This window comes from Pinus tabuliformis, chromosome X, assembly GCF_031772625.1.
Source record: "Pinus tabuliformis cultivar Carrire ecotype Pingquan chromosome X, CPIR1, whole genome shotgun sequence".
Lineage (NCBI taxonomy): Eukaryota > Viridiplantae > Streptophyta > Pinopsida > Pinales > Pinaceae > Pinus > Pinus tabuliformis.
This window is the reverse complement of record NC_142308.1, coordinates 1,048,531,453-1,048,545,210: the sequence shown is the minus strand read 5'-3', so window position 1 is coordinate 1,048,545,210 and position 13,758 is coordinate 1,048,531,453. Positions and strand designations below refer to the sequence as shown.

At 39.8% G+C, this 13,758-nt stretch overlaps 1 protein-coding gene across 1 annotated transcript; it reads left to right on the top strand.

Annotated features, from left to right (window-relative positions):
* The first annotated feature begins 8,152 nt into the window (after positions 1 to 8,152).
* LOC149143395 (uncharacterized) lies at positions 8,153 to 13,303 on the top strand. Its single transcript, XM_089451803.1, has 5 exons — positions 8,153 to 8,186; positions 8,296 to 8,996; positions 9,275 to 10,129; positions 10,289 to 11,611; positions 12,155 to 13,303. The coding sequence occupies exons 1-5, from the start codon at positions 8,153 to 8,155 to the stop codon at positions 13,301 to 13,303; spliced, it is 4,062 nt and encodes a 1,353-aa protein (XP_089307929.1).
* Positions 13,304 to 13,758: the final 455 nt, after the last annotated feature.

Genomic DNA, 13,758 nt, shown 5'->3' with positions numbered 1-13,758 from the left:
GTAAATTCAGAGATATTCAGAGGTATGGATAACATTTTCCAGTTGGCATTTAGAACTGGAGAGATATGGGAATTGATTAATGATATTTTTGACATGTGGGAGAACATTGCCATAAAAACCAAAAAGTTAAAAAGTCTAAACCAGTGATATTTAGCAGCAGTAAATCAAGTCCTGAAATGAAGCACCTTCCAGATGATATGACTATCACACCTTGGAGAACAATGCAAGGAGTGAAGGATGACAAACTTGTCAAATCAATATTATCCCGTGTGAAGTCAGGTGAATTATCATTGGACGAAATGTGCGAGGAATTTCAAAAGTAAGTTTGTTGAATTATTTTTACTTATTTTTGGATTATAATTTTATTTTAAATATAACATATTGTTGTTCATAGTATTTGTTATACATATCACTATATTAATATTTTTTACTTTATTTATTCAGTCACAAGGTTTATATGAAAATACAAGAACATATGGTTAAATTGTTGAATGAAGATAGTTGGGATAATGTTGTACACAACTACCCAAATTCAAGTTATACATCAACACTAAAATATTTTTATATTGCATTTAAATGGGTGTTGATTTAAATACATTCATTTTATTCCTATATATACTATTTTTATTTTATAACTTATACATATATTTGTTTATTTCATTAAATTTGTCGAAGAAGGATGCAAATGGAGTACCATATAGTTTCAAAACCTTTATTGAAAAAAAGTTGGAAAGGGTGAGAAAACAACATTTTAAGAATGTTGAACTTGATCCTAGTCTTACTCATTTCATTTGGAATGGGCTCAACACTACCCAATATCAAATAATACAAGGTGATTGTGAAGACATTGCAAAAATCATAACTCAAAGAGATTATTCCGTAGTTATTGCAGATACTCCTCAGGGTTTCAATATACCAAACATTGAATATGATAATAAACCTTATACTTATCAAGCTTTTAGTAAGTGGTTATATGATTTCTATAAGTCACAACATCACCATTTTTGAGATTTGTGACATTTCACTCAAGCACACAATTTGGAATGTTATTAACAAACTTCAAGGGAAAAACAAACTCAAGGATGCAACTTACATGGTAAGACATTGAAATTTTATGCTTTTATTAATTTTAATTTTTTTTTATGTACAAGTTAATTGAACTTTTACTATTTCATTTTACAGGGAAAAGTCAAATCTTATTGGTTGCAAAGATCAACCAATTATAAGTGATTGTGAGTTCATTCATGTTGAATGTCAGGAAAAATATGATAGCTATAAGCGTATGCTTTTGAATCATGTAGATGGAAAGAGTCATAGCCAAGTACTAGCTCATGATATTGTTGTAAAAGAACTAACATATGAAGATAAAGAAGAAAAAGGAGAGACAATTAACATTTATAAAAAACCACAGTCATTGATTAACTGTCTTATAGATTTATGTTCAAATGAAGGAGATTGAGTTTTGGATTTATTCTTAGGTTCAGGTAAAGTTTTATTATATAAAATTGAATTTCAATATTTTCTTTTTTAATTTTTATGTGTTTATACCAATTTACTTAATTATTTCTTTTGTACTTGATGATTAGGTACAACACTAGCATGTTTCCTATAAAAAGGAAGAAATTGCATTGCCATTGAACAAGACTCATTACAATGCAACTTTATTTAGCGAAGAATTAATGATCTTCAATTTATTTCAGATGCAATGCAAGAATTTGGTTTGAGGAAAGGGGATTATAATGAATCACGTGTGGAAAAAAAGGAAAAGGAACCTCAACCACCGTCAGATCAAATAATTGGAAAATGATACTTTGGGAGGTTTGTAAACATCAAAGATCCATTAGAAGAGGAAAATGACCAAACTTAAGCAGAAAATATTATGGAAGAAGACAATAATGAAACTCTAGAAGATGATGAGCATGGATTACATGATATTGTTGATTAAATTTAAGTTATGCTTGCAAATCAAGCTTATTTTTTGTAACTATTCATTTGTTATATTTGTAATGGTTTGATTTTCAGATTTTATGAGAAGACTAAGTATTCAATTATTGTTGTTATGTGTTTAATATTTTCATTATGTGATTTTCACTTTAATTTCTACGTGAATCATTATTTTTTGAAAAAAACAGTGAATATTTTTATTTTTTGACATAAAAGTCATAAAAATTGCTATTTTTTATTTATTTTTTGTTAAAATTTTCCCATAAAAATTGATTATGTCACATGTCATTTTTAGCAAAAAAGTCCCAAAATGTGTATTTTTATTTCAAATGTTAAAATTTGTTGCTATTTTAATGAAAATTATTTGATGTGCATTGAAATATTAATTAACGATAGATAAATATATAGAAAATCGTAACTTTAAAATATACTATGCATAAAAATGATGATCTCACTCAAACAAAATGAAAAGAAAAACAAAAAAAAAAAACCTAAAAAACACTTCAAAATAAATATATCCAGGAAGAAGAATAAGAAGATGATGACTACTTCAAAAATTGTTAAATTAAAAAAATAATTATCCACGCTTAATACATTAGAAAATTTAAAGTGTCAAAAATAAATCTTTTAAAAAAAGGGGTTGTTGCTCTTGAGAAATCTAGGGCGTCATTAGTTAGGATATTTCTCTTCTTAATAATTTCTTGTGATATAATTTTACTTCTTGTATTATGATATTTTCTTCATTATTTTATTACTGTGTTCTTTTCATCAAGAAAATTACCAAATAAACAATAGAAGACAAGAGACAAAGTATGTAGGTTTGTCAGCTAAGGCCAAAACCTCTCACTCTTTGAGAAGAAAACCCAATAAGAAATTATTCTTATAGATCTTCAATTGATGGATACCAAGACTATGATGAAGACCCTTGTCACTAGCCTTGATGCTCTTCCTCTTCTTCTTCTCAGCTTCTTCTAGATCTTGAACTGCTCTCCTTGACTTCTTTCAGAGAATCTCAGCCTCTTTTCCTCCACACTGCTCTTCTTAACTTTCCTAGAGAATCTCGGCCTCTTAGGTTAACCTCATTTCTAGAACAATATTTGCTCCTTGATAAGTGTCTTTAAGAGAGAGATCTACAACACTTCTTCTCTGCTTCTTCTACGAGATCCTATACCCCAAAAAGGTCACTTCAATCTAGTAACAAGTTCTTTGACCTTCTCTTTATGTCTTCAGACCTGCTTCCTTTATACAACGGAGAGTATGTAACCTCAAATCAGAAACCCTAGAAGAATCCCTTCCTTCGCTATACTTTCTTTGTTCTCTACTTCTCTCTTCTAGTCCTTTCTTCTCACTTATGCTTGTAAGCTCTTCTTCACTAAATTACTTGCCTTTAAGTGAGGTCGAGTGTTGCTATATATACACATTGACTCATGTCCTTTAGGCCGACATGATCACTTGAGGGAGAGCTGACATGATATTCTATGTTTCTCCATTCGTTGTAGGTTGACTTGAAGAGGACTAGTGACAAGGCCTTGGAGGAATACTTTACATAGACAAGTGTGACTCTTTAAAATGTGTAACATGAATTCATTACATGACATTGACTCTTTTATTATTTTATGACTAGATGACAAAATTCCTAAAGGATCTCAATGGGAGAGTTAAATCAAAATAAAATCCATTGCTCATGAAACCCATGATGCAAGCATTACAACAATTTTATTTTTCTTCTTTACATTTGTTTACCTAAAATCACAATTACATGTCATTGTGAAGACCGAACTTAGTTACACTTTTCAACAATCCCTCTTAACCAGGGAGGTATTCATAATAGTACTTGGTCATTCTCAATCTGAATAATTTATCAGAAGAAGAATAAGATTTGTAACCCATTTTCTTAGCATCATATCAACCTATTGCGTGTGGAGCATGATTGTTCAGAGGTCTTTGTTTCAGCTGGATGTATACCCTAGGAAGTTTGTACACCCCTTCACGTGGGGGGGTGCGGGGGGGACTTGTCCTCCTCGCAGGGGTTCGGGGGGCCGATACCCCCCGGCTGGGGGGTCCGGGGGCCAGCAGTCCCCCGGCGGGGGCTCGAGGGCAGTGCCCCCGAAGCTAAAAACAAATGTAAAATTTCCTTGTAAAAGTATAGTAATTTCTAGTCAATCTGGGCCGTTCATTAGGCAGATGATCTGACGGTAGAACTTATGTTTAGTTTAGGGTTTTTTGCCCTAGAAGGCAACCCCTCTCTTTGTATGAGGGCATTGTATTTGAGGCTGATATATAGATGTGTATTCTGTGAGCGAGAAACAGAGAGGTGAGATTGTGAGAGAAAATAGAGGATATTATAGCGGATTTGTTGTAGGTTGTGTCTCTTCATTTTGCTAGATAATAGAAAGGAAGGATTGGCTGTTCAGGGTGGACGTAGCCCAAACTGGGTGAACCACGTATATCTGTGTCTCTCTTGTTTTGTGCGTTTTTTCTTTGTTTATATTTCTGCAATATTTTATGTGTTCCATTGCTCCGTAATATATAATTTTCTAATAACTGGTATCAGAGCCGAAGGTCGATTTGGCTGATAAACGCGGAGGAAAGAAGGGTTCCTGGTTCGAGTGGGAGAAATGGCGGAAGATGGTAAGTTTAGGGTTGAGAAATGTAACGGCCAAAACTTCTCGCTGTGGAAGATGCAGATGGAAGATTATCTGTATCAGAAAGATCTATACCTACCATTGGGCGGAAAAACAAAGATTCCGACGAGTATGAAAGACGAAGAATGGAACCTTCTCGACAGAAAGGCACTCGAAACAATACGGTTGTGCCTTGCTGCATCAGTTGCCTTCAACATTTTGAAGGAAACCACGACAGAGGGTTTGATGCAAACGTTGTCGAAACTATATGAAAAACCCTCGGCCTCAAACAAGGTATTTCTTATGAAACGGTTATTTAATATGAATATGTCGGAAGGTGGATCTGTTGCAAACCATTTAAATGATTTTAATACAGTTACAAGTCAGTTAAGTTCTGTAGGGGTAAACTTTGATGATGAAGTTAGAGCTCTGTTATTCTTGTGCTCATTACCAGAAAGTTAGAATGGTTTGGTAATGGCCATTAGTAACTCTGTTTCTGGATCTAGTACTTTAAAGTTTGATGATGTTGTCGGTGCTATCCTTAGTGAGGAAATGTGATGGAAAAGCTCCGGTGAGACATTGGGAAATGCTTTGAGTGCAGAGTCTAGAGGCAGAAAAATGGAAAGAGGAAAGAGCTCAGGATATCGCAATAAATCAAGGAAAGGCAGATCCAAGTCCAGATCGGGGATAGTGTGCTGGAAATGTGGAAAGAAAGGACACCTAAAGAAAGACTGTAGATCTCGGAAGGGAAAATAAGGAGATGCACAGCAAGAAAACAATCATGAAGCAAATGTGACAGGTGAAATGTTACAAGATGCTTTGATTCTTTCTTTTGAAAATATTACTGATTCCTGGGTGGTAGATTTAGGGGCTTCATTCCATGCCACACTTGATAAGAAATACTTTCATGACTATGTTCAAGGAGATTTTGGACAAGTTCGTTTGGGTGATGATAAACCCTGTAAAATTGTTGGAATGGGTAAGGTTCTTGTAAAACAACAGAATGGAAACCAATGGCTACTAAAGGAGGTAAGGCATGTTCCAGATCTAAAGAAAAATCTGATTTCAACAAGGCAGCTATGCATTGAAGGTTGTGTGACAACTTTCACAGACAAAGCTTGGAAGGTCACCAAAGGAGCCCTGGTAATAGCAAAAGGCGAAAAGATTGGTACATTGTATTTATGCAATGGTATTTCTAACTCTGTTAATGCTTTAACTTCCAAAGGAGCAGATGCAACGTTATGGCATCATAGGCTCGGACACATGAGTGAAAAGGGGATGAAGATTCTTCACTCAAGGAATTTGTTGCCGGGTTTGAAGAATGTTGATTTGGATTTCTGTGAGAATTGCATTTATGGAAAATAGAAGAGAGTCAGATTTCTCAGAGTTGGGAAAGAAAAGAAGAGTGAAAAATTAGAGCTTGTGCATACAGATGTATGAGGACCTGCTCATGTATCATCTCTCGGTGGCTCTCATTATTATGTTACTTTTATTGATGATGCAACTAGAAAAACTTGGATTTATTGTATTAAGAATAAATCTGATGTATTTGATACTTTCAAGAAATGGAAAGCTTTGGTTGAGATTGAGACAGGAAAGAAATTGAAGTGTCTTAGATCAGACAATGGAGGTGAATATTGCAGCAAAGAGTTTGATAGGTACTGTTCAGAACATGGAATTCACAAAGAGAAGACAGTTCCAAGAACACCACAAGAAAATGGTGTGTCAGAAAGGATGAACAAAACAATCATGGAACATGCAAGGTGCATGAGATTGCATGCAGGATTGCCTTTACAGTTTTGGGCAGATGCTGTAGATACTGCTGTTTATCTAATAAACAGAGGGCCTTCAAGTTCCTTGGATGGTGGTGTTCCGGAGGAAGCATGGACAGGTAAAAAGATAAACTACTCTTTTTTAAAGCCTTTTGGTTGTGAGGCCTTTGTCCATATTGATAAAGAAAATAGAACAAAGCTTGAGGCAAAGTCAAAGAAATGTACCTTTATTGGATATGGTGTTAATGATTTTGGTTATCGCTTATATGATTACGAAAATCACAAAATCATTAGGAGCAGAGATGTAATATTCAATGAAAAGGTCTTGTATAAGAATCAGTTGCATGAAATAAAGGTTTTGAGATGATGGAAGGAATAGGGCTCGACCTGGGAACCCTAGGCCCTAGGCCTAGGTGATGCAGGTGTCGCAGTCATGGCAGAAGCTGTACAGGTTCCGGGTTGCAGCTGGCAGGGTCAACAAAGTAGCAGGAGGAGGACAGACGTGTAAAGCGCCAGCTGGAACCTGCAAACGGTGTTGGGGTTTTCGCGGAACGGGATTTGGAGCATTTCCGTAAAAGGTGTTTACGATATGGTGAAACCTTTTCGGCATTGTTACCATTACCTGTGCATTCGGAGGCTTCAAAGATCAGGATCGTTACGCTGTGCACATCCGGTGACGGTTGAGGAGAGTCTTAAGGTAAACGGCGTCGTTTTTTACTATAGTAAACCCTAGAGAGTCGGTTGATTTGGACCCTTCCACGGAAGACATCCTTTCCGTCTGGGGAAAGGAGGCTTCATCGGAAAACATTGAACAATTTTTTGGCCACTCGGTCAGTCAGGCGAACGCCCTGTTCACAGGAGGAGGCATTTGGCATACAAACGCGGCAAAAGGGTTGTTGGATGAAAGCTTGGAGCTCCTAGGTGGGGTAGGAGTCAGAGGCAGAAGCACGTTAGAAGCAAACAGGGCCGGAGGAAAGGGCTTGGAAGCGACAAACCTTCATGCATGGCCAGGGCTGCCCAAAATCAAGAATGACGAAGTGCAAAGCTATAAGCCTATATCCCCGTCAAAAATTTTCACTTCGTCGGGAGGCTTGGAGGACATTATAAACTTTCCAAATGTAAAAGGGGTATGGAGGACTATTGGAGGGGTCCAGAGTGCAGGGAAAGATTTGGGGGAAGGAAGCAATCAGCCGGCGGTTCAAAAAACCCTGTTTCCAAACGAACCCTTGCAGTCAAAGGAGGTAGAGGGTTTAGATGGTATTGGGGATTTAAACCCTCCAAGGGTTTCTGACACCCTTTCCGATTTAGGGAAGGTAATCGAAGGATTCCATCCGGTTTCGAGAGAAGCAGGGAGCCCGGTGGAGGGTTTGGTCGAAACCCTAATCGAGCATCAGGATCAGAGAGCTGAGAAAGATGGAAGCGGTAAATCTGGGATTCAAGAATTCCAAACCCTACCTCAGAGGAACGAGTATCATCTAGAGAGGCAGCGAAGGTAGGGGAAAAAAGGAAGAAGAAAAAATCGTGGAAATCCAAAAAGGTCTCAAATTTGGTCCTAGGCATGGACGTTCAGGCCGAGGAGGCGCTGGATGTGGCGGAGAGCACTCTAGTGGGCAGAGTGAGAGGTAGATATATTTCTGGTAATTTCCTAAAGCAGTGGGCCGAGAGCCAGTGGTCACATACTCCGGCGAACAATTTCTCGACTGCTACGCTGGTGAACGGCTGGTTCATGGTGAAATTCGACTGCAAAGAGGCTACGGAATGGGTCGAGGAACGTCTATGGGCTTTCGGGGACTGACCTATCTTTTTCAAACGATGGTCGCCCATGTTCGATGCATCAAAGGAGAAGGTAACAGAACAACCCGTCTAGGTCAGAGCTCCAAATTTACCTCCTTATCTCTGGGTCGACTCAGTCTTTAAGTCCATTGGAGACCACTTGGGAACTTTTCTGGACGCAGATAGATCTTTTTTGCAAACGTATGAAAGAGCGGTGGCGAGGATTCTCGTAAGGCTAAACCCATTGGAAGGACTTGCAAAAACAGTTTCATTACAATATAAGGATTATGTGTATGAACAGAAGTTGGATTACGAACTCTTTCCCTTCAGGTGCTTTCGATGCCAAGAATACGGTCACCTGGAAAGGGATTGCCCTACGGGGAAAAGGAGAAGAAAGCTGAAAAGCAGAGAAGAGGACAAGGAGGGCATGCGGAGGAAAAATGAGGAGTCGATGGAGGATATAAACCGGGAAGCAGAACATCAAAGATCGAATCAGGAGGCCCAGGCAGAAGCGGACGTGATACGGGAGGAAGCGATCCCTCTGCGCAACAATGAAGACCAGCCTCCAATGGAACCACCCTCGGATGGTCCAGTCAACTCCTCTGCGGATGACCCATCTAGTATGCAGGCTTCTCCTCTAAATCTCTCTTCATTTTCTGAATCTGTAAAGGGTGTATTGTCTCCAGATTGTAATATGATTAAAAATCTTGAAGATCCCATACAAAATATTGAATCTCTCTCGGAAGCTCTACCTTCCCTAAATTTGAACTGTGAGGACTCTTCCAATCCAGTACAGATCCCAATTATTTCATCCCCCGTCCATCATTACAATCTCAGATCTCACGGCAAAAGACCGGCAAATCAGCAGTCTGTTTTAGAATCAGTAGGAGGCCTCTGTCCTGAGTCGTCGAAAAGCCTCAAAAAAAAAAATAATAGAGGAAGAAAATCTCTTTTTTCCAAAGCACAAGTTAAGGCAAAATTTGATGTAGAGGATGGTAAACAAATGTCGATCCCTGGGGCGCTTAGAGTAGCAAAACCCCCTGAGATGGTTATCAAATGATCAGCCTTTCTTGGAATTGTAGGGGGTTGGCTAGTAAACCCAAAAAACTAGCACTGAAGGATCTAATTACATGGCACAACCCAGATTTGGTTTTTCTCCAGGAAACTTTGGGAAACAACACTGATGTTGAAGCCTCCCTTTGCTCTCTATTTCCGGGTTGGGTTTTCACTGCTCTGGATGCCTCCGGACATTCAGGTGGTCTTGCTATCGAATTCAAAAAGGGAAGGTTAAGAGTGCTAAATTCTTGGGGATTATCCCACGCCCTTGGATTGGAGATTCAGTCCCCGGATTTTGATCAGCCTTTTCTGGTCATCAATGTGTATGGCCCCTGTCAGGGTCAAGTCTCCTTTTGGAATGATCTCCTCTCGAAAGACTTGCTCCAAAACAGAAAGCTTTTAATTGGAGGGGACTTAAATTTTTCCCTGGGGATTGCTGAAGCATGGGGACCAAATGCAAGGGAAGACCCTCTGGCCGATTACTTCTTATCAACTCTTCAGAACCACAATCTGATTGATGTCAACATAATTAAGGCAAAACCGACATGGAGAAATAGAAGAACAGGGGAGGAGAGAATTGCAAAAAGACTGGATCGTTTCCTCATAAACGACTCGCTGGCTTCCCACATTCCCCTCTTCAGGCAGTGGGTGGGGGAAGGAGGAAACTCGGATCATTTTCCTATTTTCTTAGAATTCTCCAAGACCCCTCCCAAACCGGCTTCTCCCTTTAAGTTCAACTCTTCCTGGCTTCAGGAGGAGTCTTATATTCAGCTGTTCAGAAATACTTGGAGGCACCCGGGCATGTCCACCCCAGAAAACAAAGGAGCCCATTTCATGGAGAATCTAAAAAGGTTAAAGAAGGAAACCATTGAATGGGCCGCGGAGAGAAGGAGGAAGTCATATGAGGAAATGGCCAGTATTGATGAAGCCCTAAGCGCTTTAGAAGATCCTGAAGCTGATGCATATATAACTTAGGAGTCGAAGGAAAGAATTTTGGTGTTAGAAAAAAGAAGAGCAAAGATCCTTCTTGACAGAGAAGAGGAATGGAGGTTAAAAAGTCGGGCAATTTGGCTGAAAGCCGGGGATGAGAACACAAAATTCTTTCATAATTATGCAAAGGGGAGGAAAAATGCTAATACAATTTGGAAATTAAAGGATGCAGAAGGCAGGGAGCACTCCTCTTTTGAGGCTGTCTCTAACCTGGGGAAGAGTCATTTTCAATCTCTCTTTGCCGATCCAGGGGGGATCTCAATAGCTGAAATCATTCGCACTGCTCAAGCTTTCCCACGTTTTGTGGAGGAGGAGGAGGCAGAAAATCTATTCAGAGAAGTGACTAAAGAGAAGGTAGAAAATGTCATAAAATCAATGCCAAAAGATAAAAGCCCAGGCCCAGACGGCTGGACCATAGAACTGTTTCTCCATTTCTTTGAGCAGATTGGCGATGAATTGACAGATGTGGTGGAGGAGTCAAGGAAGAAAGGAGAAATCTATGGGCCCTTCAATGCAACCTTCATAGCTCTCATCCCGAAAAAGGAGGACCCAGAATCCTTTGAAGACTTCAGACCTATATCTCTATGCAATACTATTTACAAGATCATAGCAAAAGTCATAGCGGTACGCTTGAAGCCCATACTTTCTGTCTGTATTTCAAATGAGCAATTTGGGTTTCTGGATGGCCGCCAAATTCATGAGGCCATTGGGGTGGCCCAGGAGACCATTCACAGTATTAGACAAGCAAAGAAGAAAGGGGCAGTGCTGAAATTAGATCTATCCAAAGCATACGACCGAATTAGCTGGTCATACCTCAGGCTTCTACTGACACACCTCGGCTTCAAGGTGGAATTCATAAATTGGATAATGGGGTGTATTTCAAATGTATGTTTTGCTGTGTTGATAAATGGGGCTGCCTCTCAATTTTTCAAAAGTCAGCGAGGCCTGAGACAAGGGTGCCCTCTCTCTCCCCTTTTATTTCTTCTGGCTGCTGAGGGCCTTAGCAGGTTGATATCAAAAGCAAAGAGAGGAGGTTTGATAACAGGTTTGGAAGTAGCTGTAAATCTTTTCATTACACATCTCCTATTTGTTGATGATATTCTATTATTTACAAATGGAAATATAAATGAACTAAAAGAGCTCAAAGACATTCTTGACATATTTCTGAAAGCTACAGGGTTGCAAATAAATCCCAGGAAGTCTCAGCTTATAATGGAAGCTTTTTCCAGGCAGGAGGAGATCCTGATCACTTCATATTTGCCCTTTGAAACATGCAGTATGGATCAGCCATTCAAGTACCTGGGGTTCTGGCTAAAACCCTCTTCATACAGGAAGCAGGATTGGAACTGGCTGGTGGAAAAAATTGAACAAAGGATATCCCATTGGAGCTTCAAATGGTTATCAAGGGCTGGCAGATTAACTCTGATTAACTCCGTCCTTCAGGCCATCCCGGTCTTTTGGGCTGCTCTGACCTGGATCCCAAAAGGTGTTCTTTATAAAATTAAGCAAATATGTAGCAGATTCCTGTGGTCGGGTGCAAAATAAGACACAGTCCTTCCATGGGTAGCTTGGGACAAGATAGCTAGACCAAAGGACTGGGGGGGATGGGGCATCAAACAACTTGTCGAATTTAGTCAGTCCCTGGTAGCAAAATCAGGATGGAGAATTATTGAAGCAAAAAACCTGTGGACCAGAGTGGTAAAAAGGAAGTATATTGACCCAGTTCCTCTTGAAGATTGGATTCGTAGCCCAAACAAAAAAGGTAGAAACTGCTCGGTAGTCTGGAAGGCTACCACAGAGGCCTTCTTCATTATAGAACAAGGTCTTGCTTGGCAAGTGGGGAATGGAGAAAGCATTCGGATAGGCAGGGATCCGTGGTTAGGATGCAGTGACCTTTTTGCTCTTTCCCCGGGTCTCCTTGCACATTTAGATTCAAGGGGGATTCTCAGTTTAAGCCAGATAGCAAACATGGAGCTTTAGTCCATTTGGGGTCAGGAATGGAAATCTGTAGAGGATCTCGGTATTGACAACTTATGGAGAAATGAGTGGCAGAGCTTCATCCATGAGCTCAAGCGATCAAGTGTCAGAATAAAGGACCGCCCTGATTCACTGGTGTGGGCACATTCGGAGACAGGTTTATACTCCCCAAAGGCTGGCTATATCTTCCTGATGAATAGAAAGGGCTGGGATCCCCCCATTTGGTGTGCCAAACCCCTTTTCAAGCTGAAATGCCCCAAAAAAGCCAGACTTTTCTTGTGGTGTGTGCTCAAAAGGAAGATACCTACTTGGGATGTCCTGTTAGCTCGTTATAAGGAGGGACCGAGCCGATGTGCCTTATGTAAGGTAGCTTCAGAATCCATTAATCATTTATTCGTGGAATGCTCCTTCACAATTCAAGTATGGGACACAGCGAAAAGGCTACTGCATATCAATGCCAGATGGGAAGGGGCTGATCTTAATGCAGCATGGGAGGGTTGGTGGTCCAATCACCCAGAGAAGAATCTGAGGAACCTTCCACCTATCCTCTATTGGGGAATTTGGTTAGCCCGAAACCGCAGCATATTCAAAGAAAAATCAACCCCAACGGAAGCAATAGCAATCCAGAGCTCAGCTATCTTATCCAGCATCCTCGAACCTGAGCCCCCTTCAGCCTCACTCCAGAGGGCAGAAATTCAGATCAAAGATGGCATCCCCTGGGCTTTTTTCGACGGGGCAGCACAAAACAATATTACTGGGGCAGGAATTATTATTCACCTTAGCTCTTCTCACTCTCTAAAAGCCTCAGTGGGGCTAGGGACGGGCACAAACAACTTCGCCGAATTATCAGCTTTAAAACTGCTCCTCTGCTGGCTCATCCATAGACAAGTCCTCACAGTTCAGATTTTTGGAGACTCATTAAATGTTGTAAATTGGGTCAATGGGAAATTTAGATGCAGGAATTATTTATTGATGCCTCTGCTTGAAGAAATTCAAAATCTAAAATCTTCTTTCTCTGTTTTCTCTCTTGCTCACATATACAGGGACAGGAATGTTGAAGCAGACGAATATTCTAAGACAGGTTTACAACAGGCTGTGGGTACGTGGAGGATAAAGGAACAGATTCAGGATCAGATCCGTGAGACGGATTTGGCCCCTTATACTTAATGTTTTTGTGCAACAAGCTGGGAAGGCGTCAGAAACAATTGTGTCTTTATTTTGTTTTTGGCGGTTCTGTTATATGATCTTTCAAACTATTTCATTACAGCTCCTGTATTGGAGAAGCTTCGGAAAAATACTATGTTTTTTTCCTGTTTGTGTCGTGGGTCGTTTTCCTAAATGGAGGCCCAGCGGTCCTTGACAGCCTCTGTTATTTTTTGATGCGGCTGTGTTCAGGCCGAGTCTCATTTTGAACTTGGTGTTTATTGCTTTGTATCACAGTCATCTTAGATGACAGCATGGGGGTGGACGGTTTTTCTACCTCCCAGTTTCAGGCAGTTTTCTAACTGCTGGATGTTAACTCATCAGTTTGTAGCTCTTTTATTTTTATAATAGAAAAGCTCGGTTTTTTTCCTTGGAAAAAAAGAATCAGTTGCATGAAAAGAAACAGGAAAAAGAAAACA

Bases quoted from the DNA above. Each gene is read 5' to 3' on its own strand.
- LOC149143395 (XM_089451803.1), top strand. From the start codon at position 8,153: ATGGTCGCCCATGTTCGATGCATCAAAGGAGAAG. The intron at 8,997-9,274 runs GTAGGAGGCCTC...GTTTTTCTCCAG, and splicing joins AGCAGTCTGTTTTAGAATCA to GAAACTTTGGGAAACAACAC. The intron at 11,612-12,154 runs GTCTTTTGGGCT...ATTTGGGGTCAG, and splicing joins CCGTCCTTCAGGCCATCCCG to GAATGGAAATCTGTAGAGGA.